At 40.8% G+C, this 26,179-nt stretch overlaps 1 protein-coding gene across 1 annotated transcript in view; it reads right to left on the bottom strand.

Annotated features, from left to right (window-relative positions):
- The window catches only part of cps1 (carbamoyl-phosphate synthase 1, mitochondrial), a 55,369-nt gene extending 29,582 nt beyond the window's left edge, over nt 1–25,787 (bottom strand). Inside the window, exons 1-21 of the mRNA XM_083996272.1 lie at nt 25,550–25,787; nt 24,213–24,322; nt 23,844–23,988; nt 22,985–23,074; nt 22,840–22,896; nt 22,658–22,750; nt 22,458–22,547; nt 21,936–22,064; nt 21,597–21,703; nt 21,234–21,375; nt 20,887–20,964; nt 19,261–19,359; nt 18,718–18,813; nt 17,513–17,702; nt 17,140–17,297; nt 16,786–16,914; nt 15,762–15,906; nt 14,690–14,900; nt 14,093–14,291; nt 13,803–13,979; nt 9,874–9,992 (exon numbers count right to left, since the gene is read on the bottom strand). Coding sequence (XP_083852398.1) covers nt 9,874–9,992; nt 13,803–13,979; nt 14,093–14,291; nt 14,690–14,900; nt 15,762–15,906; nt 16,786–16,914; nt 17,140–17,297; nt 17,513–17,702; nt 18,718–18,813; nt 19,261–19,359; nt 20,887–20,964; nt 21,234–21,375; nt 21,597–21,703; nt 21,936–22,064; nt 22,458–22,547; nt 22,658–22,750; nt 22,840–22,896; nt 22,985–23,074; nt 23,844–23,988; nt 24,213–24,322; nt 25,550–25,675 — 2,690 coding nt within the window. The 5' untranslated portion in view covers nt 25,676–25,787. The remainder of the gene's footprint in view (nt 1–9,873; nt 9,993–13,802; nt 13,980–14,092; nt 14,292–14,689; nt 14,901–15,761; nt 15,907–16,785; nt 16,915–17,139; nt 17,298–17,512; nt 17,703–18,717; nt 18,814–19,260; nt 19,360–20,886; nt 20,965–21,233; nt 21,376–21,596; nt 21,704–21,935; nt 22,065–22,457; nt 22,548–22,657; nt 22,751–22,839; nt 22,897–22,984; nt 23,075–23,843; nt 23,989–24,212; nt 24,323–25,549) is intronic.
- Nucleotides 25,788–26,179: the final 392 nt, after the last annotated feature.

Below are 26,179 nucleotides of genomic sequence, written 5' to 3'. Positions count from 1 at the left end.
ATCCCCCTTTATACCAGGAGAAAAGTGCAGGATTTACTGTTATATTCATTCTGTTACCACAAGTCAATCTGTCTGTCTCTTCAGCTTAACGGTTTAGTGGCACAACATGTCTGGCATGAATCAGGCATGCTGTGTGAGGAAAAAGAAGTGTCCCCAAGTAGACGAAAAAGAAACAGAAGCAAGTTTATTTTTGAATGTGTGTGTTTTTTTCCCCGTCTGTGGTACTTTCAAGTCCACTGAACTAAGAGGGTCAATCTAGCAAGTGGGTCATGACTGGCTTGCTTACCAAGCAGTGTGGACAGCAGGGAACGGCCCACCTCAGAGCGATCAATATCACATCGACAAACAAGGCACCAAGGTTCCAGAGCACCAGGTTGGCAAGTGCAACCATTTAAAACCCATTTTAAATCAATAAAACTTTAATGTGAGCTGTGAGGTTAAACTGAAAATACAGTTCTGCAATTCTGAACTGGAGAAATATGAACTATTTAAAAACTTCAAGCAATTTTGCACCTGTACTTTCATGCACTTTATTAACTGTGCACGTATTAGTGATTAGACAGTCTGAGACAGTGAGAAAGGGGATGACGAAGGGGAAGTCAAATAAATAAAATAAAGTAGTTAATTTAATTGAAACCAGACAGTAACGGTCTGACAGAGAAATTATAACCAAGGATATGATCTCTGATGATGATGGTTTATTTTTATAATAGAGGGAAAATATCATACATGCAATCTTCACTGAGAATACAATATGTCTTACTTTAATTAATTTTACCCAGTAAGCAACAAAGTAAGGGCAGTGTGGATGTGCTGTAAATAAAAATGCAGCTCTATGTCTTCAGGACAGACTGGAGATTGCAGAAAGTCGCTAATGGGATGGGCTAGCTTGTTAGCAGGCTAATTTCAAATACCTGTACTAGGCTGAGAAGTACTACATCTAACTCTCACTATTTAGCCATAGCAAAAATTGCAAATAGCTCCTGAAGTTAAATGGCTACCTTCTGCCATGAGAGGTATTTCTAAAATACCGGTAAGCCCTCTAAAACTGTATGGTTTACAAAGTTTTATTGTATTTCCCCCAAGCTAAACAACAACACAAAATCACAATAAGGACAGGACATTTGAGTTGCAGGTGCAGTCACTGTGTTTGGTCATGAAATAGTTTCAATGCATGAGCAATACTGTAGGTATAAAATCAAAGTGGTTGGTTTTCTATTACAAGACATAGTGAGAAAGATACAGGTTGTAAATGTGACAGCTCTGGAGTTGCTGAAGGCTCTTTTGCCTGAGTTTGGCCAACTCCCCTTTTGATTTCTGTTTTTTAAAGTCAAACTAAACACATGAATGCATGGTGATGAAATTGATATTGATCTTCTCATCTAAGTCCCACTAAGAAAGCAACAAGCATAATGTTGTAGAGACAACAGGACAAAATCCTTATTTCTGGTAAACCACAACTTGCTCTCCCTACCTCCCTTTCTGAATTATTTATGACCTTGTAGCGTAACAATATTGGAAATGTCAAATGTGTTTTAACTCCCACCGCACATGGCTGGGCTGAGAAATAACAAACTCTAGGACCAATGGAAAAAAAAGAGTAGCAAGATTTCTGAAAATCACAGGAAGGAATGAAATTTGATCTGAGAGCTTGGTTGTCTTTTGAAGAACTGTCCCGTCTGGAAAGGCAGTTTGAGAGCATGAGGGAAATCCTGTATGTTGTGTATTTTATACCATCCTACGCAAATAAAACTTGAAAAACGTTTTAGCACAAAGTATGGTGTGTGTGTATGTGCAAGGAAGGACGGCTCGATACATATAGTTATAAAACAAGCACACAGAAACATACAAATTGTGAGAACCAATTTCTGTGATTTCATGCTTTTCATTTGTCATTTGTAAAATTGAACCTTATTACAATGACACTTTTGGCGTGCTGTATAACTGCAGTCCTCTTAATCGTAATACAGGTCATGCATGGGGCTCATTTCCTAACTAGACAATTTATTTGCAGAATGCCACAGAGGCCGCTGCCAGGCTGCCATCTCTGTCAACATGGGACTCAAACCCACGACCTTAAAGTCAAGTACGAGCTAATCAGACAGACACATGATCTTCTTTCTCTGAGGGCTGACACTGAGACTGAGGAGCTGTTGTGTGTGTGTGTGTGTGTGTGTGTGTGTGTGTGTGTGTGTGTGTGTGTGTGTGTGTGTGTGTGTGTGTGTGTGTGTGTGTGTGTATGAGTGTGAGTGTGAGAGAGAGAGAGAGAGAGAGCGAGAGGAGTGCAGTCGGCACACACACTATCTAACAGCCTTGAAACACTGAGTTGTCAGAAAGGCTTTTCATGGATGCAAAAAATGCAGAAAATCGAACGGGTTCCGAAAACTTTAATGACAGAGCCGCTGTCAAACATGATCGACATAACATGAGGTCAAATACGTGCCGCAATTTCGGACTAGTTTAGCCTACTAAATAAAGTTGGGTAAAGTTGGGTAAAGATTTTTTTTCCTTGTCAATGTTACTGTATAAAACACACACGCCATTGTTATCTGGCTCAGCTGATGAGGGCTCAGATGGTGTTTAGATCTGTTGAACTCTTTTATACAAAGTGCCGCCAAACACCAGGCCAAAGAGAGAGGAACAGCAGAGCACTCCTCTGACAGGTGAGCCAGCTGGAGACCGCAGCTTCGTCCTTTTCTTTTCTCTTTTTTTTTTTTTTTAGCAGCATCATCCTTACAGGGTGAAGCACAGGCAGATGTCCACCCAACTCTGATACTTAGTTGTTAACTAAGTATTACTGTATACCTAAGCATGTGACAAATACAACTTTGAACTGCTGTGAAGTTGCAGCGTCATTTATATCTGATGCATAAAATATAATATGTGATATTTCAGCTCCGGAGGGAATAGAGCAAGAAGACTAAAGACATATAGTTCAATGAACACTGTTTTAAATTGCAGAAGAGTGACAAAATGGGCGTACAGTATAAGATCTGTAGTCCCTCCCATGTGAAGTCTTAGGGGGGAGATTCCCCCTACTTTTGGAAAATAGATTTCAGACCCTGAAAATTCAGATGACTTCTCCCACTCCAGACTCATTTCAATGGGAAATGTTTCAGAATTTTTCACAACTTACGTCATGTAATATCAGTAGTAGTACAGATGCCACACTAAATGTTTGGGCAGATCCAGGCAGGTCGCCTAAAATTAGATTTTTTGACTCTAGGGTCAAGACATTTTTCATTCTGTCCTCACTCAGTTGTCGGCACTTTCTGGTGTGAATTGAACCAAACTTGGTGAAAAGACGCATCTGGGCTCACATAACAACATATTAAATGTTGGGGCAGATACAGGTAGGTTGCCTAAGATTTTTGACCCTGGGGTCAAGACATTTTTCACACCTGCCAATGTGGACAGCTTCATTCAAGGAACCAACCATTTGTCACTCCTTACTCCTACACCTCCTTTACTACTTAACCTACACAACAACCCAAACATTAAAAGTAATTCTTCCACAAATAAAAAGAGGAATCGATGTTGACTATCTGCCAGTCGAAAGCACACTTTTATGCACACAAACGAGTCTGCTGACCAACAGAGCCTGAAGCCCACCTGTACTCAGCTCTACGCTCCATCGGTCTGGCAGCAGCAGCCTATTGTTAAGTCCCCATCCCAAAGTCCCCTGCTCCAGAGGCAGAGGAGAGCACAACAGCCCACTGTGCGTCAGCTGGTAGCGCTGGGTGCTCACCAGGCGGCCAGCCATTAATTATTAAATAGCAGAGCCAGACGGAAGCAGCAGGTTACCTGTGGCTGAGCCGTGAAAATTCACAGCGGCTTTGATTTGAGCTGTCCAGGTAAGAGCCAGAGGGCAGAGAGACAGAGAGGGCGGCAGCTGAGAGGAGGTGAACCACGACAGAGAAGGAAACAGACGTGAAGAGACTGGCATTCATCTCATTTTGAGCACCAACCTTTTTCAGTTACCTCGGATGAATTCAGAATTTCCGTAATGTTTCTTTCTTTCTATTTAACATGCTTGTTGTTGTAGTAGACAGCTCTGCGCTTTCCCCCAGTTTGCCATACCAGCGCATATGCTGGATAGAGATACAGGCGATAAACAGCTGTGAACAGACCCGACCTAACAGCGTATTTTTGCTGCCTACAAGAAGTCCAATCTCGAAGTAATACACCATTTAAGTGTATTATAAGAAAAAAGCTGTTTATCTGGGACTAACCAACTCATCGATCGTATTCCTCCACTCAGGCAGACTGCTCAACTTGTATGCTGTTAGTTTGGGTCCGTTCACAGATGTTTATTGCCTGTATCCCTGTCCAGCACTATGCACTGGTATGGCTCACTGGGGGAGAGCACCTACTGCAGATGTTGTACTTATAGGGGCCATTTGTACCTCATACAACTCCATTAAAAAAAACTGACCTAGCCCTTTAAAGCAGTTAAATAAGACAACATTTGTAACAAGTCACAAAATGATCACTCATAGTTTATACCTTGTCCAGAATGGCAAATTTCGCGTTGGTGGAGCACAAGCTGCATTACACAGTGAGCATGTTTTCAAGGAGCATGCATATTTTTTTTCAACAATTTATTTTGTTTGTTTGTTTATTTTTCCTCAGAGAAATTTCTTGCTTCTTAGTGGATTTCGTTGTCTAAGGCATATTTGATTGGGTCTCTGCAGCCAACTCTGTCCAGGCTTAGAAAGGGAGATGAAGCACATTGATGCAATTCCAGTTTATACAAAGGTCCAAACTTGTTTTGATTTTTTTGGCCGCTGGAAGATTCCAATGAAAGATTGTGAAACGGTGATTCACATTCATTTATTTCACAACCAACCATGAGCCTAATAATGCCTGCCTGACATTCTCCATGGCAGAATTATATTGATCCAACAACACATACTGTTTCCATTAGGCCTGTTCGAATAATCGTTTTAAAATCATAATCTGGATCATTTAGTTAAAAACGTGAAATCTTAAAATCGATTTTTTTTACTCTAACTAGGGTAATTATGATACAGCCCCCGTTCATGTATCTGGGCTGCACTGGGTTACTGTAGTGATTTCCACCTCCTTCCTCCCATTGTGCTCTCCACACACACTGTAAACAAACATGTCAGCGTTTCCCAAGGCCAGCAAGGATTTTGTTGCCAAAAAGACCAATGGCCCTTTTCCACTACACAGTTACAGCTCTGCTCGACTTGACTCGACTTAGGTCTTTTTCTTCAGCGGGGACGGGGTCATCATATCACACCGGCTACGGCCGCGTCGTCTCGCTCTCTTTTTCCGATTCTCACTCGTCTGCACCTCAATTACTGACCAGCCATTTATGTAACTCAGGTGACAGAGTAACAACAGTCTCAGAACAGATAAGTGGTCACAGTTGTCAGTAGAGGTCGATCGATAGTGGATTTTTAAATTCCGATATAATAACGATAGTTTGGAGCAGGAAAAAGCCGATAGCCGATTAATCAGCCGATTAATCGGCCGATACCACCCCCACCCCTCCACCCCGCTGCGGAAAAAAAAAAAAATATATATATATATATATATATATATATATATATACGTATATATGTGGTGTGGTTACGCCGTACATTAACAGGTGACTGTTTCACTACAATTAGCCTACTGTGTGGAAAACCCATAGACTGTAAAAAGAAAAACCACACTGTAATGATCGTGATCGAGTTGCTTGGAGCTGACGGGAGGAGAGAAAAAAGAGAGCGACCGTGATATGACGACCCCGTCCCCGCTGAGGAGGAACTCGGCTGTTATGGAACAGGACCTAAACCAAGTCGATTAGAGCCCATAGAGCCCAACTTTGTAGTGTAAAGAGCCATTATTGTGCGTCTGCCCCAACTCTGAAGCTGAAGCGGCGCTCTCTCTTCCTCCTTCCCGTCTTTCTCTAGCTGTCCTTTCAAAATGAAAGCACAAAAAGCCAGAGGGGGTAAAAAAAAAAAAAAAACACTGACTCATGAGCTGGTGGCGGTAAGATATTTAGCGTGGCAGCCGCCACCACATTATCTATGCAGGAACCCTGTACATACGTATATGATTAAGAGAAAATACTACAGTGTTTCTCATTAAATAACAAGACAGTTTCGTTCCAGTCAGCCCCTCCACCTGCCACCTCTCTCTTAGTGCGGTCGCACCGCACCTACCCTCACCTGGGTCACTTCTCCGCTGCTGCCGCTGCACACGCCCCGTCTCTCTCTCTCCTATGCTCTGTGTGTGTGTGAAGAGCAGCCCCGCCCCTCAGTGATCAGAGAGACAGAGAGCGGCAGGGAAGAGGCAGTTTATGGCGCTGTGGAAAAAACTGCAGCCATCGGCCACTATCGGAACCAAGTTCCGCTGATTCCGATAGTTTGTAAAACGTCCTATCGGCGCCGATTAATCGGCCAAAACGATTAATCGGTCGACCTCTAGTTGTCAGTGTGTTTTTTAAATTAGCAGGTTTGATTCTCGTGTCAGATGTTCGCATCTCCGGTGACAATGCTCTGGCCATTCAGTGGAAGCCGATAGATAGATAGATAGATAGATAGATAGATAGATAGATAGATAGATAGATAGATAGATAGATAGATAGATAGATAGATAGATAGATAGATAGATAGATAGATTCCATTATTAGACACCAGGTCCATTTAAAAAGACACAAACTGCACACAGATACAATTATTTTATATATATATATATATATATATATATATATATAAAAATATTTGTAAAACGTCAATCGGTTTTTGAGAGAAGAAAATCAGGATTTTATTTTTGGGCAGCCTAGTTTCCATATACTGTTGTGCAACATGAAAGAGTGAAAAGTAATTTCCATGCCATAGCTGGATTTCAGAATGTCATTGGAGCAATTGGAGCATCAATATTTCGATTCCTCACCAGTAACTTTGGAGATGGAAAGTGACTTGTGTTGTTGTTATGTTTTATTTGCAATGTTAAGTGCTACTGGGAGCCAATATCTGAATGATGTTTTCATAACTGCAGGAGACTGAGGCCACCCATTAAAAACATGTCTGATGAATCCCCTCATAAATCCCTCAAACCAACAAGAGGCAGGATACAAACAAAGCCCACATATGTACAACAGACAACAGCACACCACAGGGCAGCTTAAATGGCATTGGCTGTGCTCATCTGGGAGAAAAGGCTCGCTACAATACCAGCCCAGCAAGGTTTGCCTCTGAAATGATATTCTTCAAATATCATTATGTGACTGTAATACAATGTGTAAATTCCTTTTTAGGATTGCTATACTGGCAGGGCATATCGCGTGCTACAAAACACTGCCATCAAAAATGGCATTACACTACTACTACCCAGACCTGATGAGCCAGGAGTGTCTGCCACCGCTTAGATCTGGCAGTGAGGACAAGAGTCAATTTCATACAGCATCTACTCTTCCAAATATCATAATCAAATCGACCAGGAAAACACCTTTACACCATCAGAATCAACAAGTTCTTTGTTTGATATGCCCCGGTCCTCCGGGCTGCTGTTTGACTACAAAAACTGATGTGTGGATCTCTTCTTGTCGTTTCAGGACCAGGTTAGTCAAAACACACAGTGCAGATACAGGCATTGTAAGCCTGAGGATGGCCGAGGGGTCAGGTAAATCACCAACATCTGAGGAGATTATTATCCAACTAGAAAATTTTCTCTGGGAAATTTTGATAGGACCACGGGGGGATACCATCTCTGTCAACATGGGAATCAAACCCACGACGATGATCAGACAAGACACATGATCATCTTTCACTGAGCACTGATATGGAGGAGCTGTAATCACATTAAGTTACCTGTGTGTGTGTGGTAAGGGAGAGCGTGTGTGTGTGTGTTTGTGTGTGTGTGCATATGTGTGTGGTAGAGGAGTGCGCGCATATGCACGCGCACATGTATGTGGTTGTGTTTGACAGAGACGTGGCTCTGGCCAGAGGCTCAGAGGTTACAGGTACCACGGAAACGGTTGCCAATGACGATAGGGGCCCCCCAGACTGAGGCAGACAGAAACGTGGAGAAAAAGGGCGATTTTCTGCCTCTGCACTGGTCTCACATTTGGGCTTATTCTGACATAACGGTAGCTCCTATCAGAAAAAAAACACAGACCGTCATCGCTGTAAGGACTTCCTGAAAAATTTGGTGTGATTTTGATGTTTCTACAGTAAATATTTTGTAGACACTTGCGAGTTTAAAACAGGGGTCCATTCTGCTTCTCTCAGAAAATCTTTGTATTGAAGTCAATGAGGAGCAGAGACAGACTTGGCCGCACTTAGAGGCTGACAATTAAAATTCTGTAAATCTCTCTGATTTTTTGAGCACATTCTGAGAGACAGAACAAGTTTGAAAAAAATCATGTGTCTGTGTAGAGTGTAAACTGTGTCCAGGAGGAGTGTGGAAAGAGACAAAGGCCTAGTCCACACGAACACAGGTATTTTTGAAACTGAACTTTTATGGACCCCGGTTAAAAAAAAATGTGCGTCCACACCACCGGTGTGATAAAAAATAACTCAGTCCACATGAGACCGCAAATCCATCTCAAACAATGTCATGCACATTCCAAAGCAGTAGGTGGCGATATCACTCCTAACAGGAAAGCAGCTGTACAGTAACTTGTAGGAGTGGAGGCTCAAACTGACCGGCACCGCGAGTCCGCGCTATACTAACACACCCCGCCCGTAATCTCTTGTTTATGACAGATACGCAAATACACACATCGTAACGATAATCCATCGATCCACTGATTGATTCTGAAAGGCTTCATTGAAAACAAATGTACGGGATGGGAGGAAGCAAAGCAGTGGGGAAGTGACCGCAATTTACAATTTGATAAAAGCCTATTTTCGCCATATCAGCATTATGTTTACATATGGGGACCACGCGATTTTGTATTAGTGTCCGCATGTTTAGTGATCACAGTAGCAGGTCAGCGCATGATGATCCATGGGTCAGCGTCGAGAAGCTTGACGTGCTAGCAACAGTAACTAAGGGGGGTGGGGCTTTGTGAAACATGTCCTGTTTTCCTGCCAGCATTTCCTGTCGGTTTCAGGAGCCCACAACTGCGGTTACGTGTGGATGAAAGGCCAAACCGTGTAGAGAAACACACGGTTTCAAAAATACCCGGGTTCGTATGGACGGCCCCAAAATCTGGATTTTTTTGGGGCTCTCTCCCACTCTGACCGATGATGTCGCGCACTCTGACACAAACTTTCCGTGCAATACACACCCATTATACAGTAATCTCAAAATTTCTCCAAAAATGATGATGGTCATTGAACAGTGATTGATCAAAAACGATATGACCTATCAAAACGTGAATTAGTACACTACTTCAAAAGACTTGTGTCTACTGTTTAAAGTTTAAATGGAGTTTCTAGGTGAAAGTATGCCTGAGCAGTAGACAGCAGTAGGCAGTACGAAATGTTCAATGATTTGTTAATTTTTTGACCTCCTCCCATTCACTCTCTATGAGAAAATGTTAGCAGTTTTTCGTATTCTGTAAAGACGCACGTTTTGATATATAATTTACCTGGGTCCTCTTAAAGCTGTAGGACAAGTAGCAAATCGAAATTGTGTCCGGAAGAGGAATAAAGATAAGAAAAAATCCACACAATAACTAGTGCTCAGTGCGATTGCCCCGTGGCCCTACTTATGCTGCAAATGCAGTGATCCATGGCAGAAAGTGACAAGTCACTCTGCCCTCCTCTTGTTGCACTAACGTCCCTTTTTGTGGATCATAATTTTTGTTTTGTCTAAGTTTTCAAATAAGACCATTAGTTAGCCAGCACATTACAGACTTGTAAAAGTTACTTTGTTTGACATTAGTGTGCATCTGTGTGTTTGCATTACCTCTTGTAATTTCTTAGGTGCTGCTCCAGCTGCGTTATCCTGCGGAGTTTATGAAGGAACCACTTGTCTATGGCCGTCAGCTGGTGGATCTGATCGACACTTATACCACTGTGGAGGGCCTAAAATACAGAGAAACAGATTCAGCATCACATTCATAATTTTTATCAGGCTCATCAACCACGGCCCTGATCAGAGAATTCTTTAACCAGACATCTGATAGATTTGATGTTTCAATAGATTCTGTGACAGCCCCTGGTATGCCTGTAGCATCCTGCTGGCCTGCATGTGCTGTGTCTTGTCTTTCTTCTGTAGCTGGCTGTGGTAGTGGGCAGCGTCTTCCCCGTTAACGAGGCACCCGGGCCTGGTGTCTCTCCAGCTTTAAAAGCCCCGCCTTTCCCTCCGGTTCCCCCTCTCCACTCGAGCCGCGCTGCCGGTGCAGCCGGGCCTCCACTCCCCGACCTTATCGTTCTTTTCTTTTTCCTTTAACGCATCTCTCACACACTCGCACCTCATCATATTCCCACACAGTCATCACCTGCACCCACACTACTGACTCGGCTGAAAACTCACACCTCACCAGTTATTGAAGTTCTGATTTGGCTTATTATAATTTGGACAATAAATTGGTTCTTTTTGTTCAGCATATACCCGTGTCTCCCATCTTTTGTTGCAGCCGTTTGAGCCGGGTCATAACAATTCTGTTAATGCTATAATTAAAATAATGTAAGAGATCATTCAGTGAAGTGTCATTGGAAGGGAATGGTCACACTCAACAGCCACTGTTAGTACTATGGCTTTATCCATCACTCCTTCAAGCAAACTATATTGCAGAAACAATACAGTACGTCATTTGCCAATATTGGCCTTTTATTAAAAAAAACGTGTAATATCACAGAAGCGTTGCCTTGGCAACAGCTCGTGAATATGTTTCATTATTTCTATATTACAGTACATGTCTGACCAGAGAAGTTATTCCAGGCCACCTTTGGGAGGGCTTCAGTGGGCGATACATGTTGCTCCAGAACCCCTTTATATTATAATCTTCTGATTTGTCCTGAACAGATTCAAATCACCCACCCAACTATCAAAAAGTTTCATCTGTCCAAATGATATTATCTGACAGGATTTCTGCTAGAAAAAAATGGTGCCGGACAACGTGACCGTCAGGTTTTCAATCTACCTGACAATTGTTTGAAATTCCGGTCAAGTAGCCTATTATCTGAATTTTTTAGCTTAAAGCAGAAGTAAGTGATATATTTGTGTTAATATAAGTCTTAAATAGTTATATCTTCCGACAGCAATCACTTACATAGAGTGTTTGGACCGAAACACGGGTCTGTCAGTCACTCTGCTCTGCTCTGAGCCGAGGAGAAAACATTTCTCGTATCCTACAGTTTTTATCCAATGAGGAGAGAGAACGGCATGCAGGGCTGTGTGTGCAGCCAAGGGACGCCGTGAATGTGGTGACGTAGGGACGAGGACTGTTATGGTGCGTTCAAGGCAGCCCGTAACTCGTGTTTTTCCGACCTGTGAAGTTGTACCAGTTCGATCTGGTACGAGTTCACGGGTCAGAAGTTACGAGTGGCCGTTATAGTGACTTTCACCGGTAAAACAGGTCGGAAAAACACGAGTGGGTTGCCTGGAACGCTACAAAGTCGTAAGTTGTGACTTGAAGCTGTAATTTACGGTTTCAAAAGCCTGCCTGGAATGCAGCATTAGCCAAAACGACCGGATCGCTTACTTCTGCTTTAAAATGATAAATGATATGCAGGCTATATAAGAATCATCTCAAGGCATGCCAATTTATAATCTTTTTATTGAAAATAGGGATGCACATTCTGAATATATTTTATAACTGATAACCGACGTCTGTGACTATAGGCTTGTGCCGATCTGCAACCCGATCCTCTATTGGCCATTGAGAGGATGATCGCCAATGTTTTTATTTTCCTTTTTTTTTCTTGCCTATGTTATAAATCAAGACACACTGCTACAGCTGTGCAGCCACATCCACTGAGCTCTGGCTCAGCTGATCAGCACTTCTTCACATGAACTGTTTTTATACAAAGTGCATCCAAACACCAGGCTTAAGAGAGAGGAACAGCAGAGCTCCTCACAGTCAGCTACAGGTGAGTTAGAGGTGAACCGGCTGGAGAACGCAGCGCTGCTTTTTTTTTTTTTTTTTTTTTTTTAGCAGCACCGTCCTTACAGGTGACACACATGCAGACGTCCATTTATCGTCTCACCTTACTTCACAGGGACTGCCCTGCATAACTGGCACATACGTATAGCTGAATGCCTACCTATTCTCAGATAAATCAGTTTGCAAACAAAGGACACATCTGGACTGGCTCATACTTAAGGCAGCGTGCTGCCAACTTGAAACCAAATAATGTCCGTTCGCTATATGCATTTGAAATATAGATGCTATAAAAAATCTTTCTCCTTAGACCTGTTTGGTTTCAGAAAATAGTTTTTAAGATTTGCTTGTTTCGACATGTCTGACCTTGCGCTATTGTTGTAGCTACTGCGCGTAGAATGCGTGCAGTAAATGAAACAAATGCAACAAGTTTAGTACCGTGTGAAAAAAGAAAAAGTTTCGTTCCACATAGGCCTGGCCTACACTTTTATAAAAAACATGTGGAAATTGCCTAAAATTCAACTTGTGCATAGAGGGAATATTTTCATTGGACACTTTGACGAAGGGGTTAAAAAATACCGAACTTCAGCAGATTTTACCGGTCAAAATCCGGTAATTACCGGATAACAGAAACCCAGTAATCTGAGAAGCACTGCGTCTTTGCATTCCATTGTGTATTTTAACAAACTCTAGTCTTCAGCCCACTCTTGTACTTTGATCCTGGGGTTAAGCTTGTATCTGTATTTAAAGTTTTCCCTGGTTCTTTTTCCATCACTTTAACTCTTCATCATGCAGCCATGGTTGGTGGTTGGCAGCAATCAAATAGACCGTATACTTCTTAACAATGTGACAAAAGCAACATCAGGATGCTCAGAGATGGTCCTGTAGCCTCCACCTTGACCATGCTTAGCAATTACTTTTTACCCTATCTCTTCTTTCCTTTCTCCTTTCCATGATGAGCATAGTGCACACAATGATACCAAACAGCAGGAATACTCTTTTCCATTTAAGTTGGTTAAATGATTGATTATCAGTTTATTGAAACCTGCATCACGAAAGAATTTTTACATTTCAACACTTTTCACTTGGAACTCAGCATTGTTTAAATGAGGTGTAAGGGTACCAACGCTTGTCTGTAGCTGGTGTTTGATTGCCCGGAGATAAGATGTGGATCATTAATCCCTAATGCCGTAGCCTTCCCCATGACAGCGTACTTACGGGAACAGATCTGTCTCCCCTGTCATGACACCAAGCTCACACAGCTGGAGGGTTTGACACTGATGTGACCTCAGTCTTCCCTTCTCTCAGCTGGTGATAAAAGCATATTGAAGTGCTAGACCTGTAGATGTGCTTCACCTTGTAATAGTTCATGTACCATCTCTGTGTTTGAATGATGGAGCTTGACCCTGTGTCTAGATGTGCTTACAAAAGTGCTACTTTGCTTTCCTTTTCTGTGATTGTATGAGGGAAAATAGAGACTGACTATTGAGAAAGTACAAAAGCAAACTTTCAAAAAAACACATTTCAAATTATTACCAACATATGAACATTTCTGAAAGGGATACTGTTAGCTAGATGATCAAATCTCTGCTTCAACTGAACAAAATCTACATTTTGAGCATTTCCACACAATTAGGCATTCACAACTTTGCATGAAGGAAGGCCAGGGACACAGTTTTCATATTTTTTTCATGATGATTTTTTTTCCTGCAACACTTCAAAATGTGGTTTTAATGAGAAAACTGTAGTTGGTGTCATTCATTATTAAAGCTATGAAAAATTAGTGTACCTTTGCAAGGGAGAAGATGCGGGTGCTGGAGGGCACAGCCAGCTCCTGTTGTAGGTCCTGAGTGTCGGCCCAGGCTTTCTTGAGTGGCAGCCGGGGCACGAAGCCGTCCACTGATGGATGACACATCCTCAGGGCCTTTTGCATACTCTCCTCAAAGGTCCGGCCCACCGCCATCACCTGAATCCAGAAGAGGGGGAGATACGACACAGAACAATATGGGTGAGCGAGCATAGTGAATAAACAAGTGAATGAGTGAGAGAGTGATTGTTTATCCTAGGATCTTCCCCCACCTCTCCAACACTCTTCATGGCACTGCCTATTTCACGGGACATGCCCTGAAAGCGGTCCAGGTCCCAGCGGGGGATCTTGGTGACGATGTAGTCTAGACTGGGTTCGAAGCAGGCTGTGGTCTTCTCTGATACAGCATTCTTTATCTCTGGTAAGGGGATTCCCAGAGCCAGCTTAGCAGCTACAAACGCTAAGGGGTACCTGTGAGACAAAGACCAAGCAGCAGGATGACCAAAATAAGTTCATGTTGGACAGCAAACTTTGTATCTCTCTCTCTCACACTGTAACACAAACATGTTTGCCATCATCAAACTGGCGATGCTGATTAAAACTGTAATATTGTTTTGACATTTATATTTTGATCTTCAAGTCTAAGATCTTTTTGATATCCACAGTCTTTTTATATTACTTAACAGGGCTGGGTTTGTTTAGAAATGTGCTTTTAAAATTCTTAATTCCAGTCTGAACTGAACTGATACAATCTCACTGTCTGGAAAAATGCAATGAACATAATGTTTGGAGTGATGCTGCATTAATAATTTAGGATATCTATTTAAAACTATAAAACTGCTATCAGGAGTCTGCAGGGATTCTCTCACCCAGTGGCTTTGGATGCCAGAGCTGAGCTTCTGGAGAGCCGGGCGTTGACCTCAATGATGCAGTACTCTAAGGATGATGGGTGCAGAGCGTACTGGATGTTGCATTCGCCTACAATGCCGAGGTGACGGACCACTTTAATGGCCGTCTCACGGAGCATGTGGTACTCCTCGTTGGACAATGTCTGGCTCGGTGCCACCACTATAGAGTCACCTGAAGAAGAAGGGGGATAAGAACATGAAGTGGCTTTAAACAATATTAACAGCATCTGAATACAACGTGAAAAATATTCATCCTACACAAAAGTCATCAGCTTACGCCTAAAGTAACAAAAGTTTGTTTTTCATTTGGATTTTAAACTGAAAAGAATCGATGTGTAAAGCAAATCTTTTTATCTCTCTAACCAAAAAGGTTATGCCCTTTTTTTCCCAGAAGTAAACAATACATTGTATATCATCAGAAACTAAATATTAAATCTGTTATATAATTATAATTCTGTGTACAGTAGTTCATGTACAGTTCTTAAAATCAATGTGCAACAAAATGATTTTACAGTTGGCAACCTGAAAAATTTGTTCTCATCTGTTGGATTGTATAGGAGGATCTCTGGGGTACAGAATCACATTTCAGATAAACAACACAGCATTCTTGTTTATCCCATGGATTTTGTGAGGAGAACTCAAAACACCTTTAATCTTAGATACACCACAAAGTATCTCAGTGAGTCTATACAGGCAGAACTGAACTAAACCCAAAGGTTTAAGTTTGCGGCTCACATATTGATTTTCAGTACTTTCCTTGATCTACAGAAACAAGACAAAAGGAATGAGGCAAGGAACACAGTTGTCCAAAACATCTGTATCATCTTGCAAGGTACACACACAGTGAGTCTGGTCTGCCTGAGCAACCAGCCTACACTGAAAACAACAGACTTGAAAACAACAAAAAAAAGTGAATCAAACACCCCAGAACAAGAATCTGAACAGATAAGAAAACAGTAACACAAAGCACAGTCTTGTAGTAGTTTGTAGTAGTCTGAGGAACACATTAGTAGGTAGTCTGTATCATTGGTACCTGTGTGAATGCCCAGTGGGTCAAAGTTCTCCATGTTGCAGACGGTAACACAGTTATCAGCAACATCTCTCACCACCTCGTATTCCACCTCCTTCCAGCCCAGTAAAGACTTCTCCACCAGGATCTGACTGCTCATGGCCAGAGCCTACAACAAGCACAGAATGTCATCACTTTAGATGAGACTTGATGTTTTTTTTATTCCTATTTACTTTATTTTATATTCTATTTTTGTTAAAAACATAACTTGCTTAGCCTCTACAGGGACATGTATAAACTGTTTCTAATATGATATTGAACGAGAGTGTATAAAAAAGTGTTTATCTTGGATTTTTATTTTCTATTTTTTTCACTGATTAGAAGAAGATCTTGTGAATTATACATCTGCCATACATGGCAGATGTATAATTCACAATATAATATAATATTATATTATATATAATCAACAATATGGTCAGTTAGTATCAGTTCGTAGGAAATACATGTATTTCCTACGAACTGATACTAACTGACCATAACTGGTAAAAAAAAAAAAAAAAAAACAATTGCCATGGAAACCTTTGAACGGTACATCATTTAAAATGGCAGATGAGTAAAGAATCTTCAGCATGGCATAAAAAGGTATGCATCAATCTAAAACAGTCTGGCACAAACAGTTCATTTTGCAGCCTGTGATCACAGATTAGAACTGACTGAGCTGTCAGACATAATGCTGGATACTGAAGGAGCACAAAAGAATGTTGCTTAGCAACAGCAAAACTATCCCTTTCTTAGCAGAAGACCAAAGAAACGCATCTCAACTATTACAGAGCTTTTATCTCTGTGCAGGTTTATGCTGTAAACACAGGTGAAGATATAAACCTAAAGAAAAGTTTGTTGGTAAAGGTCTGGGTAAAATGTCTCCATTTCTGATCTAACTAGAACGACTGATCAAGCATCAAAAAAAGAAAAAGAAAACATACACAGATTAATGATAATAGCTGTACCCAGATGCCTATCATCCTTGCTGTGAAAATGTTATTCTGACCTTGTGGGCAGTTTCCTCCAGTATTTCTTTGTTGGCACACAGACCAGAGCCCAGACCTCCCAGGGCATAGGCCGAGCGTAGCATCACTGGGTAGCCAATCTGTTCTGCTGCTTTCAGGGCATCAGACACCTGGAAGATGCACAAAGATGTTTGAAATCACAAAAACACTCACACATGCAGGAAGCCATTACAGAATTTACCAAATACATTGAGAATGTCTGCAATATGTATTTGTATTACAAAGGCAAAACTACAGTTATATACTCAAAAAATAACTGGTCATGCAATCACTAATTGCTGCTACAGCGTTGAATAAATACACATTTGTTTGTGTGAGTGATCTTGTATACTCACCGACTCAACAGCGATACTGGGTGCGATCTTCTCATTGATTTCCATCAGTTTGTCAGCAAAGAGCTGTCTGTCCTCTGTGGCCATGATGGACTCCACCGGGGTGCCAAGGACCTTCACTCCGTACTTCTCCAGGACGCCACGTTGGAACAGTTCCACTCCTGAACAACACACAAACACAGAGCCGCATACAGGTTTTGGTGAAGATTTTTTTTTTTTTTTTTTTTAAATGTAAAAGATAAAAGTAGATAGATAAAAGTATCAACATGTTTGTAAACTTTTTATCACGTGTGTTTTCAGCAATGTCAGACAATTTGTATTTTTTCACGACTCTCCAAAGAGTTTAGTTGCAAAAATGGTCACTCCTATTTCTTACCACAGTTAAGTGCAGTCTGTCCACCCATGGAGAGCAGGACGCCGTCCGGACGCTCGATCTTGATGACTTCAGTTACAAATTGTGGTGTGACAGGCAGGAAGTAGACTGAGTCGGCCTGCTTGGTGCCCACCTCGTTGGTCTGAACAGAGGCTATGTTTGGGTTCATGAGCACTGTCTTCAGATTCTCCTCCTACAACACATCCACTGGGTTAATTAAAATCTGTTTAAAAGAAAGCTCGAGTATGAAGATTAGTTATGAGCTTCAACATTCATAAATGTGCTGATTTTTCTACCTTCAAACCAAAGCAGCTAAAAAGAATTTAGCCGTCATTAATTTTCCTATTTGCACTTTTTTCGCTTTTCCTCCTGTGACATGTCAAAGTGTCTTCTGTGAAAAAGGCCTATTTATTTCATTTCAGGGACTAGAATGGGTAAAACACAGCATGCACAACAAATTATTCAAACTGTTGTATAAAAGCTGTTGTGAAGGTTTCCAGCAAAGACGCTTCTAAATGTTAAAGACTATGGCGAGAATCAATTCAGTTCAGCCTTAACTCAGCAAACGCATTAAAACAGACTCATTTATCAGTAAATGAATGAATAAAATAAATCTATTCATCTATTATAAAAACTGGCATGTACTGGAACTAAAATATCTATCTATGTCTGTTTGCACCAAGACCATTAATCTTTATATCAGTCTTAAGAATGGGTACAGAAGGAGAAGTTATTATCTTAAATGCTGAGCACAGTAGTTTTAACCATGTTTCTCCAACCAAAGTAAATAATATTGGAACCTATTTTTAGCTGCAGATTAGCACACATTAGTGCCCAACCTTTATTATATTTTTTACATTAAAAAGAACTTAAGGTGTATGGTACAGAGGCATAAGGTAATCAGGGATAAAAAATATCAGCTACAGTATATCCTATAGTGTTTTAGGATAAAGGTCATATTGCCTGAAATGCTGACAAATTAGGTCATTATGACAAATAATTGGACATGATGTGATGCAATGATGTGATATTAGTCTTAGTCTTCCCATATTACATTGTGCATTACACTGATGTTGGTTGATATCCCCTTCAACATGAAGCTACATATAAAAGGTATAGGGAGCCATCATTCACAGACATGTTTGAGAATGATGGGGTGAAGTGTTCATAGAAAATACCCACTGATCTGTTGTTGTGTTGTCTCTCACCTTCATTGCCTTGATGGCCTGAGATCCAGAGTAGTCAAACTCTCCAGCCTGACCAATAGAAAGACCACCGGATCCCAAGACAAGCACCTTGGACACCTATGTTATTACAAATAGACAATAACCAAAGTGATTATCTGCATGTAACGCAGTAAATAAAACAGCAACTGTGCAGCATGAGGATCCATTGCAATTAAGTTTTAACTAACATAATTGCATTCATGTCTTTCTGAGTGCTTACACGATGTTCCTGACTTGAAACTCTGACACGCAGCGTAGCACTGAGCAGCATTTTAATGATTTAGGAAAGTAATTCTTTGCTCGTTCGTAAATGGTATTCACTTATGAATCATTGAGAGGATGTCATGGAGTCTGGTTCCCTGCTTATTACATACCCCCTCTTAATAGTTTCCTGTTAAGTGACTTGATAAGCTTTTACACATACAGTACAAGGTAATCATCAATGTCAACCACACCTATAATTATCTGCTGCTCAGAAAGTTCAAGGTTAACCTGGAGAACCTGCGTGACATGCTCGTGCTGTACCTGGGCCCTGGGAGGGATGCTGGGTTTCTTGGGCATGACTGACACCAGGTTGGCATCATTTTCTTTCTTGATCAAGGATATGAAGGCATCAAAGAGGAACTGTAGAATCAGAGAAAAATGTTTATAATATTAGTATTAACAGTATATTAATAACATTCAGAGTATTGTTTGCTGTTTTTGTTTTACCTTCATACTGGGTGTTGAACTAAAATTGTGATCGATGGAAATCTACTGATTTTCTAATTAATTTTTGCACATTGAAAAAAAACAACCCTTGTTACTTCTGATGTGCTCTTATAAAGTTTTGGCTCAGAGTGTTCTTTATTAAAAGACGTCGTATCTGTATAAAATATACAGACAAACAATCCAGGAAAACACTGAGACTTTATGAACTGGCACTGCATCATTTAAATTCACAATAAAGCAACAAAGTAGCTGGACTTGAGTAAGTTGTCAGCTTTCACATTAAAACATATAATACTATACACTGCATGTTATATATTATAACATGTGGGGCTAAAATGATTCACATTACAGCTTTTAAGAGGAGTCCAAGATACAATGTATTTTTTCCTCAATGATAATAAAGTCACCACTGTGTTTTAGATTACAGGTGAGTGACATGACAGAGTCAGTGAAAGTGACAGTGTGACGGTGTGTTAAATGATCTAATCTATAAAACTAATCACTGCCAGTTAAAATAGAGTAACAACAAACTTAGGCTGAGGAAGAAATTGTCAGCTGTTATTGACATGTGCCAACCTGTCAAGCTAAACTTGCTTTTATGACACACTGTAACTGACTATGCCTATTTTTCAACAGACAGACCAACTTTCATTTGTCCAATATTATGCATTAAGTACAAAAAATGAAAAGTTTTCTCAATGTCTGAAACAAATGCATTAGAAAACTATCCATCTCCCTGCGCGTCATGGTTATAAAACATTTGTCACGGACACTGTGCAAAATTTTTGTGACATCTCCCGGAGTCAACCCCAGGTGGAGGAATTCTCCAACTGAGCTGTCAGCTGTATATTTTGGTCCAGGGGAAGTGGCTTATTATTCTGCCTTAATATGACAGAGGTTACAACATAAACTTTGACCAGGACTTGAACTACAGTCCTTGCCCGCCATGTGGGAGACTGTGCCACGGACTCATCAAAGCTTTATTGCAGGGAAAAGGACAGGCACTTTTAGAGGTTCTCCTAAACACCTGAGCCTTGGTGCAATCAAATATCAAGGCCTTTATGGTTTATTTGTTTGTTGGGTATTTTAAGTCCAAATCTAAAAATAACACCTAGAAGCTGGCCACAGATTACAATATGGTGCATCACATGTTTTATCACATGTTTTATGTTTCAAGTATCAATGATAGCTCAAGCTTTTTACCGAGGTTTGCCTATTTGTGTAGTTACACATTTACACTCCAGGTTTTTATCATAACTTCTTTTCCTATTTCTTCTCTCCTTTATTCCTCTTCTTTCAAAACACCAAATGACTTATCCAGGCTACAATTCAATGGAAGGCTTCAACTTTCACTTAATCCCAATGCTGTGGTATTACCTTTACTCAGCTTTAGTATAGTATTCAGGTACTTTATGCATCGCTATCAAAGTCTTTAATTACCTCTGTGTCTGTGGGACCACCTTTAGCCTCCGGGTGGAACTGAGCCGTGAAAACAGGTTTAGTGTTGTGCATGATGCCCTGCAAAATATGCACAGTGGATATAAGGAAAGAGCAGTATTTTACATTTCTGAATCTAATTTAGTAACATCTCGGGGAAAAAAAGCGAGTCTCCTTAAAATGTTATTTCGTAAACCAACATTTGAAGACTCCATATGGCATCTTTTTGCTTGGCTGCACTTATTTTATGAGAGACACTTCAGAATTTTGGGCAACATCCATACACAAAAATATCAATATGCCAAGTTGTCTTATAGAAACACTGAACATTCACATCAAGTGAAATCAACCTCATTGGTGCCATCATTGGCGTTAATGAACAGTGGGCTCCAGCCCGGGGGCAGGGACTCGCTGTCTATTCCGTAGCCGTGGTTCTGTGCCGTAATGAACGCCTGGCCCGTCATCACATTCAGCACCGGCTGGTTCTGGCCTCTGGGAAACCACAGATATGCATAAAACACAGTCTGAGTTTTATTTATCTTTTTATGGAGACAAGATATTGAAAGTCCTAAAAATGGATAAAGCCATACATCACACTGAGTACCATACTAAACCACAAGAGTCTCAGTCTGGGCCCACAGAGACTTGAGAGAGATCATTACTGTGCATCTTGTTAATTATTCTTCACCGTGCTTAGATGTTTACAAGCTCACCTGTTGCCCATAGGTAGTTTATATGACTTAGCTCCCGCGGCAAGAGCAGTAATTTGGTTTCCCATACAAATTCCAAACACTGGCTGAGGACGATCACTCTCCAGCACCTACACAAGTCAAAACAAACACAATTATTTATTTATGATGGTTTAGATCATTGTAGAAATATACTGTAAGAATATGTAAGAAAAAAACAGATTACAGATTAATTATGTTTATTGCTAATATGTGACATTATAAAGTGATTTTATTAAGTGCAAAATTGTGTTGCACTACTGTTGAACAAAGTTTTTTGTCCTCTAATGTAAAATGACTGGAGAGCATCCCGTCCTACTGTACCTTGCGGACATTCTGGACGAGTGTCTTGGCCAGAGACGGATCTCCCGGTCCATTGGAGATGAACAGACCATCATAGTCTAGACTCAGCAAGTCCTGGTTCCATGGTACAAGGTGAACCTCTGCACCCCTCTGCACACAGAGACAGAGAGAAAATCTGTAGTGAATACACTGTTGCAAGGTTGCAACAACCAATTGCAAGATAATATCAACATTATAAATAACATAAAACCATTAACTAGAGCATAAACAAACGAGAAACCCACTTTCTGTTACAACAGGATGACACAAATAAATACTACAGAATGATTTAATGATTTCTGGAGCTCATTAGACCTAACATTACTTATCACAAATTTTCTAGGTCAGGTTGCAGGAAACATGCGACAAAGTGTCGATTTCTCTTTCTATATTTGTGCGGAGAAGGTTCATTAGGGCCTCCGACATAAAAACATCATCTCTCAGTGTGTAATCTAATGAGGATACACACAGAACGCCAAGAACTCCTTCTGCATTCATTCTCACCTTAACCAGCAGGCGTATGATGTTGTGTTTAATCCCACAATCAACAGCCACCACTTTGATTGGGTTTCCTTTTCCAAAGATTTTGGTTTCCTGGTAAGAAGAGGGGACAGAGAGAATGCGTTTTGAGTCCAGGTTTACCTGATGTAGTGGGCACAACAGCTGTTCAAAAACCGTTCAATATAATGGGTGCAAGCTGTTACCTTGGTTGACACTTCTGCTACCAGATTGTTCTGGTTGGGATCAGATATTTCAACAGGCTGCCCATCAAATTCAATCTTCCCCAAAACTGTGCCCTGAAACCACAAGCACATTCAAAACACTGAGTGCTAAAGCTATCCTCTTAGGAAAGATGCAGTAGGTCACAGTTTTGTATTTACAGTACCTTGTCTCTGATGACCTTGGTCAGCATTCTGGTGTCTATCCCGAACAGTGCAGGAACCTTTAGAGGATCAGAGCAAAATTTTGGAAATTTACCACCAGTAGTGTCCTGTTCACCACTCTACCCCAGGTGCAATTTGACTCCTAACCTTCTCTTCTTGTAACCAGTGACCCAGAGACTTGACAGAGTTCCAGTGGCTGTACTCGTGGCTATAGTCTTGAACCAGAAGGCCGGATACCTAGAGGGACCAAAACACAATATTATCCTTGAGAAAAAGGTCAACTAAAAAAGCATGGAAGTACCTCTGTCCATTAACTGCACCTGACCCTAATATGAGCACTGTATGGTGTCAAGCTGTCAAGCACAAAATACTATAATGTGTGTGAACTTCCCAACATATCCTGAGCAGGGAAAATTCAAAACAAAGAAATCCTATTTCTTAGGCATGTGAATCTCAGTTAAAATCCTGTTGCTAATGTTGGCTCTCATTCCAGGAAAAACTGCAATGCTGTGATTGTCATTGCATGTACAGTAGGGCTGCGATGATCTGCCGTTTGGTTACTCTATTAAAGGTGAAATGATAAAGATGTAAGACCTGGTTGATTTGGCCATGTCAAAGTATAACAGAGGGTTAGCTGTTCTATCTGTTTACAGAGCAACCAAACATACAAACACCAGTAACCTGATTTCATATGGTATCACCCTAAATCTGCCTTTTTAAAATCCAAATGTTTTGTATTATGCATTTTAGCAGACGAATGTGATGATGAACTTGATTAAATAGTAATCAAATTTAAGAACCATCACTTTTCTGTTACATAACTAACTAATTTACTGATTAATTCATTAATCAATTATTTATTATTTGTGAATGAGTCAAGTTACAGAAGAGACAAGGACGGAAACAAAATCGATGCAATGAAAATGTGAAAAACCATGAATTTTTGAGAAATAAAATGCACTGAGGTTTCCACGAAAAACCTGCATAGCACAGCCAGTTTTCCAACCTGTATGCGATCTGACTCCACATGCTTTCTCAGTCCCAGCTCATCCAACTCCTGGGTGTTGGGTACTCCATAGTTCCCTACGATTGGGTAAGTCAGGGTCAGAATCTGACCTTTGTAGCTGGGGTCAGTCAGGGCCTCGGGGTACCTAAAGCAGGGGAATGACACAACAAATATACCAGGCTTTTGTGGTGGTGCAAAAAAAGGGTTAAAATGTAACACTTTATGAAAACTTTAAAACTTAATACATATACTGAAATGCAAGACTTATATTTTGGTATTGAAAGGTTTGCAAAATATACATACAATCTTTTTGCACAATTCTGTCTAATCCAATCAAGTCTGATTTATGTCAGGACTTGTCCTCCTTACCCAACAAGGCCAGTGTTGAAGACTAGTTCTCCGGCTACTGAGGCATCATGCCCAAAGGAAAACCCTTTCATCCTGGTGCCATCCTCCAAGACCAGGTGGGCTGTCTGGGCCTGGCAGTTAAAAGAGAGCAGACAGATGTCGAGCAAAATCTCACCCAAGAATAATGCATTCCCTTTTTATGAAGCGAATTTGGAGAGACCAAAGGCAAAACTTTGATGTGTTGTAGACTATGAGTTTAGGTGTGATGGTGATGGAAAGCAGTGAGCCTCTGGGACCTAATGCTGAAACTGCAGGCCACTGTGAATTGTGCTGTGAATGCTGAGACCGACAAATCTGTTCTTCTGCGTGTGTGTGTGTATATGTGTGTGTCTGTGTAGTGTGTGTATTATGTTCATTTAAAGGTTGCAGCATGACTACTCAAATACATTATAATACACACAAAATGTCCACATTCTGATACAGGCTAGTGTTGATGTCACCAATATACTGTATATTGACTATAAAATTATTGTCCATGCTCAAAAGTTGAGCCGACACTTGAGCATCAACCATAACTCTGATGGTGTGGGATTTCTGGTATGTATGTGGTATATAGGTCAGTGAGATGTTGCAACTGCCCTTGTACCATGATGCACTTCACAATATAATTCTCACGCCTATCACACACACACACACACACTCACACACATACAAGTCTAGTGGGTGCATGCTACACAACTGCTGAGGCAGCACCCTGAATCTAATCAGCCATGACAAAAAAAAAAATCTCTTTTCAACGTTTTATTTTTATTTTTTGGTGAGATGTCAATCACCGTTCAAAACTGCAAAGTAAAATCTAGTAGTTTATTCAGGTTTTACTAAAGGAAATAACCGCATACTTTATATAATGACTTCCTGTGTTAATTATTAATCAAAGATAGATAAATTTCACTTCGGCATAATGATAACCCACACACAGCGAGAGTGTTTAACACTTTTTAAACTTTTTAAAACCGACCAACGCTGCTGCTCCGCTGTCCACCATGCTGCGTTTCTGATGCAAGAGCGGTTAAACCCGAAATGTAAAACTGCAGCTCCCGTTTAAAAAATAACTGTATGTTGTGTTAAACCTTAGCCGAATAAAAGGTTTCCCTCTGATAATTCATTAAATACGTGGTAATAAGTTTTTAACGTAACCATACATTCACGTGTGGACAGCTTTTGCAGACTTCACAGGTTTCTCGGTGGAGTTTGGCCTCGGCCTGCTTTAGCGCTCAGTTGTGACAAAGTTTTTGTTTCTAATTTCTTCCTTTTACCGCTGACAACAACAGTTTTTTCCTCACACAGCGCTTTCTTACCTTCACACTAAAAAGTCTGGTAGTTTGCAGCCTTAGCCAGCCCGACGTGTTACCCACTCTCCTGCCAACCACACATCCATGTCTCAGAGATTTAACAACGCTGTAAGCTAACAGGATTTTTGTCATGTTAGCATAAAGTTATCGGTGTGGGGAAAAAACAACAAAAAGAAATAAACGACTAAACAACTACACAGTGTTACAACTTGGTGACTTGTGCAGCCAGCGGGTTAAATTTCGTTGAAACACAAATGAATGAGTGAGTTATGGGCTGTCCTGTCCCCCTCGTGTCCTCGCTCACACACACAGTTCAACTGAGCGCTTGAAAAGTTGCACAGGATTGGCCGCGGTGCGTTGTTTTTCTCAACACGTGAAACGCACCGCGTTTAGATTGGTCTGCAAACATACGCCTATCTTTTTTTGTGAAACTAGAGGGATGATCGTGAGATTCACATCTGTCTAAATGCCAAAACACAAGATAGGTGTGAACAATGATGTGTCTCGTCTTGTCTCAGTCTGATGCATCTTAATACTAACCCAGCAAACTGAATGGAAATACTGTAGTGCATACAGCCGTGACCATTAAATAGCCTACACGTTTGTTTACCAATTGAATATGCTGTTATTTTTTAT

The sequence above is a fragment of the Trachurus trachurus genome, assembly GCF_905171665.1.
Source record: "Trachurus trachurus genome assembly, chromosome: 21".
In the NCBI taxonomy this organism is placed as follows: Eukaryota; Metazoa; Chordata; class Actinopteri; order Carangiformes; family Carangidae; genus Trachurus; species Trachurus trachurus.
The sequence above is the reverse complement of the archived record's forward strand: the minus strand, read 5'-3'. Positions and strand labels throughout refer to the sequence as shown.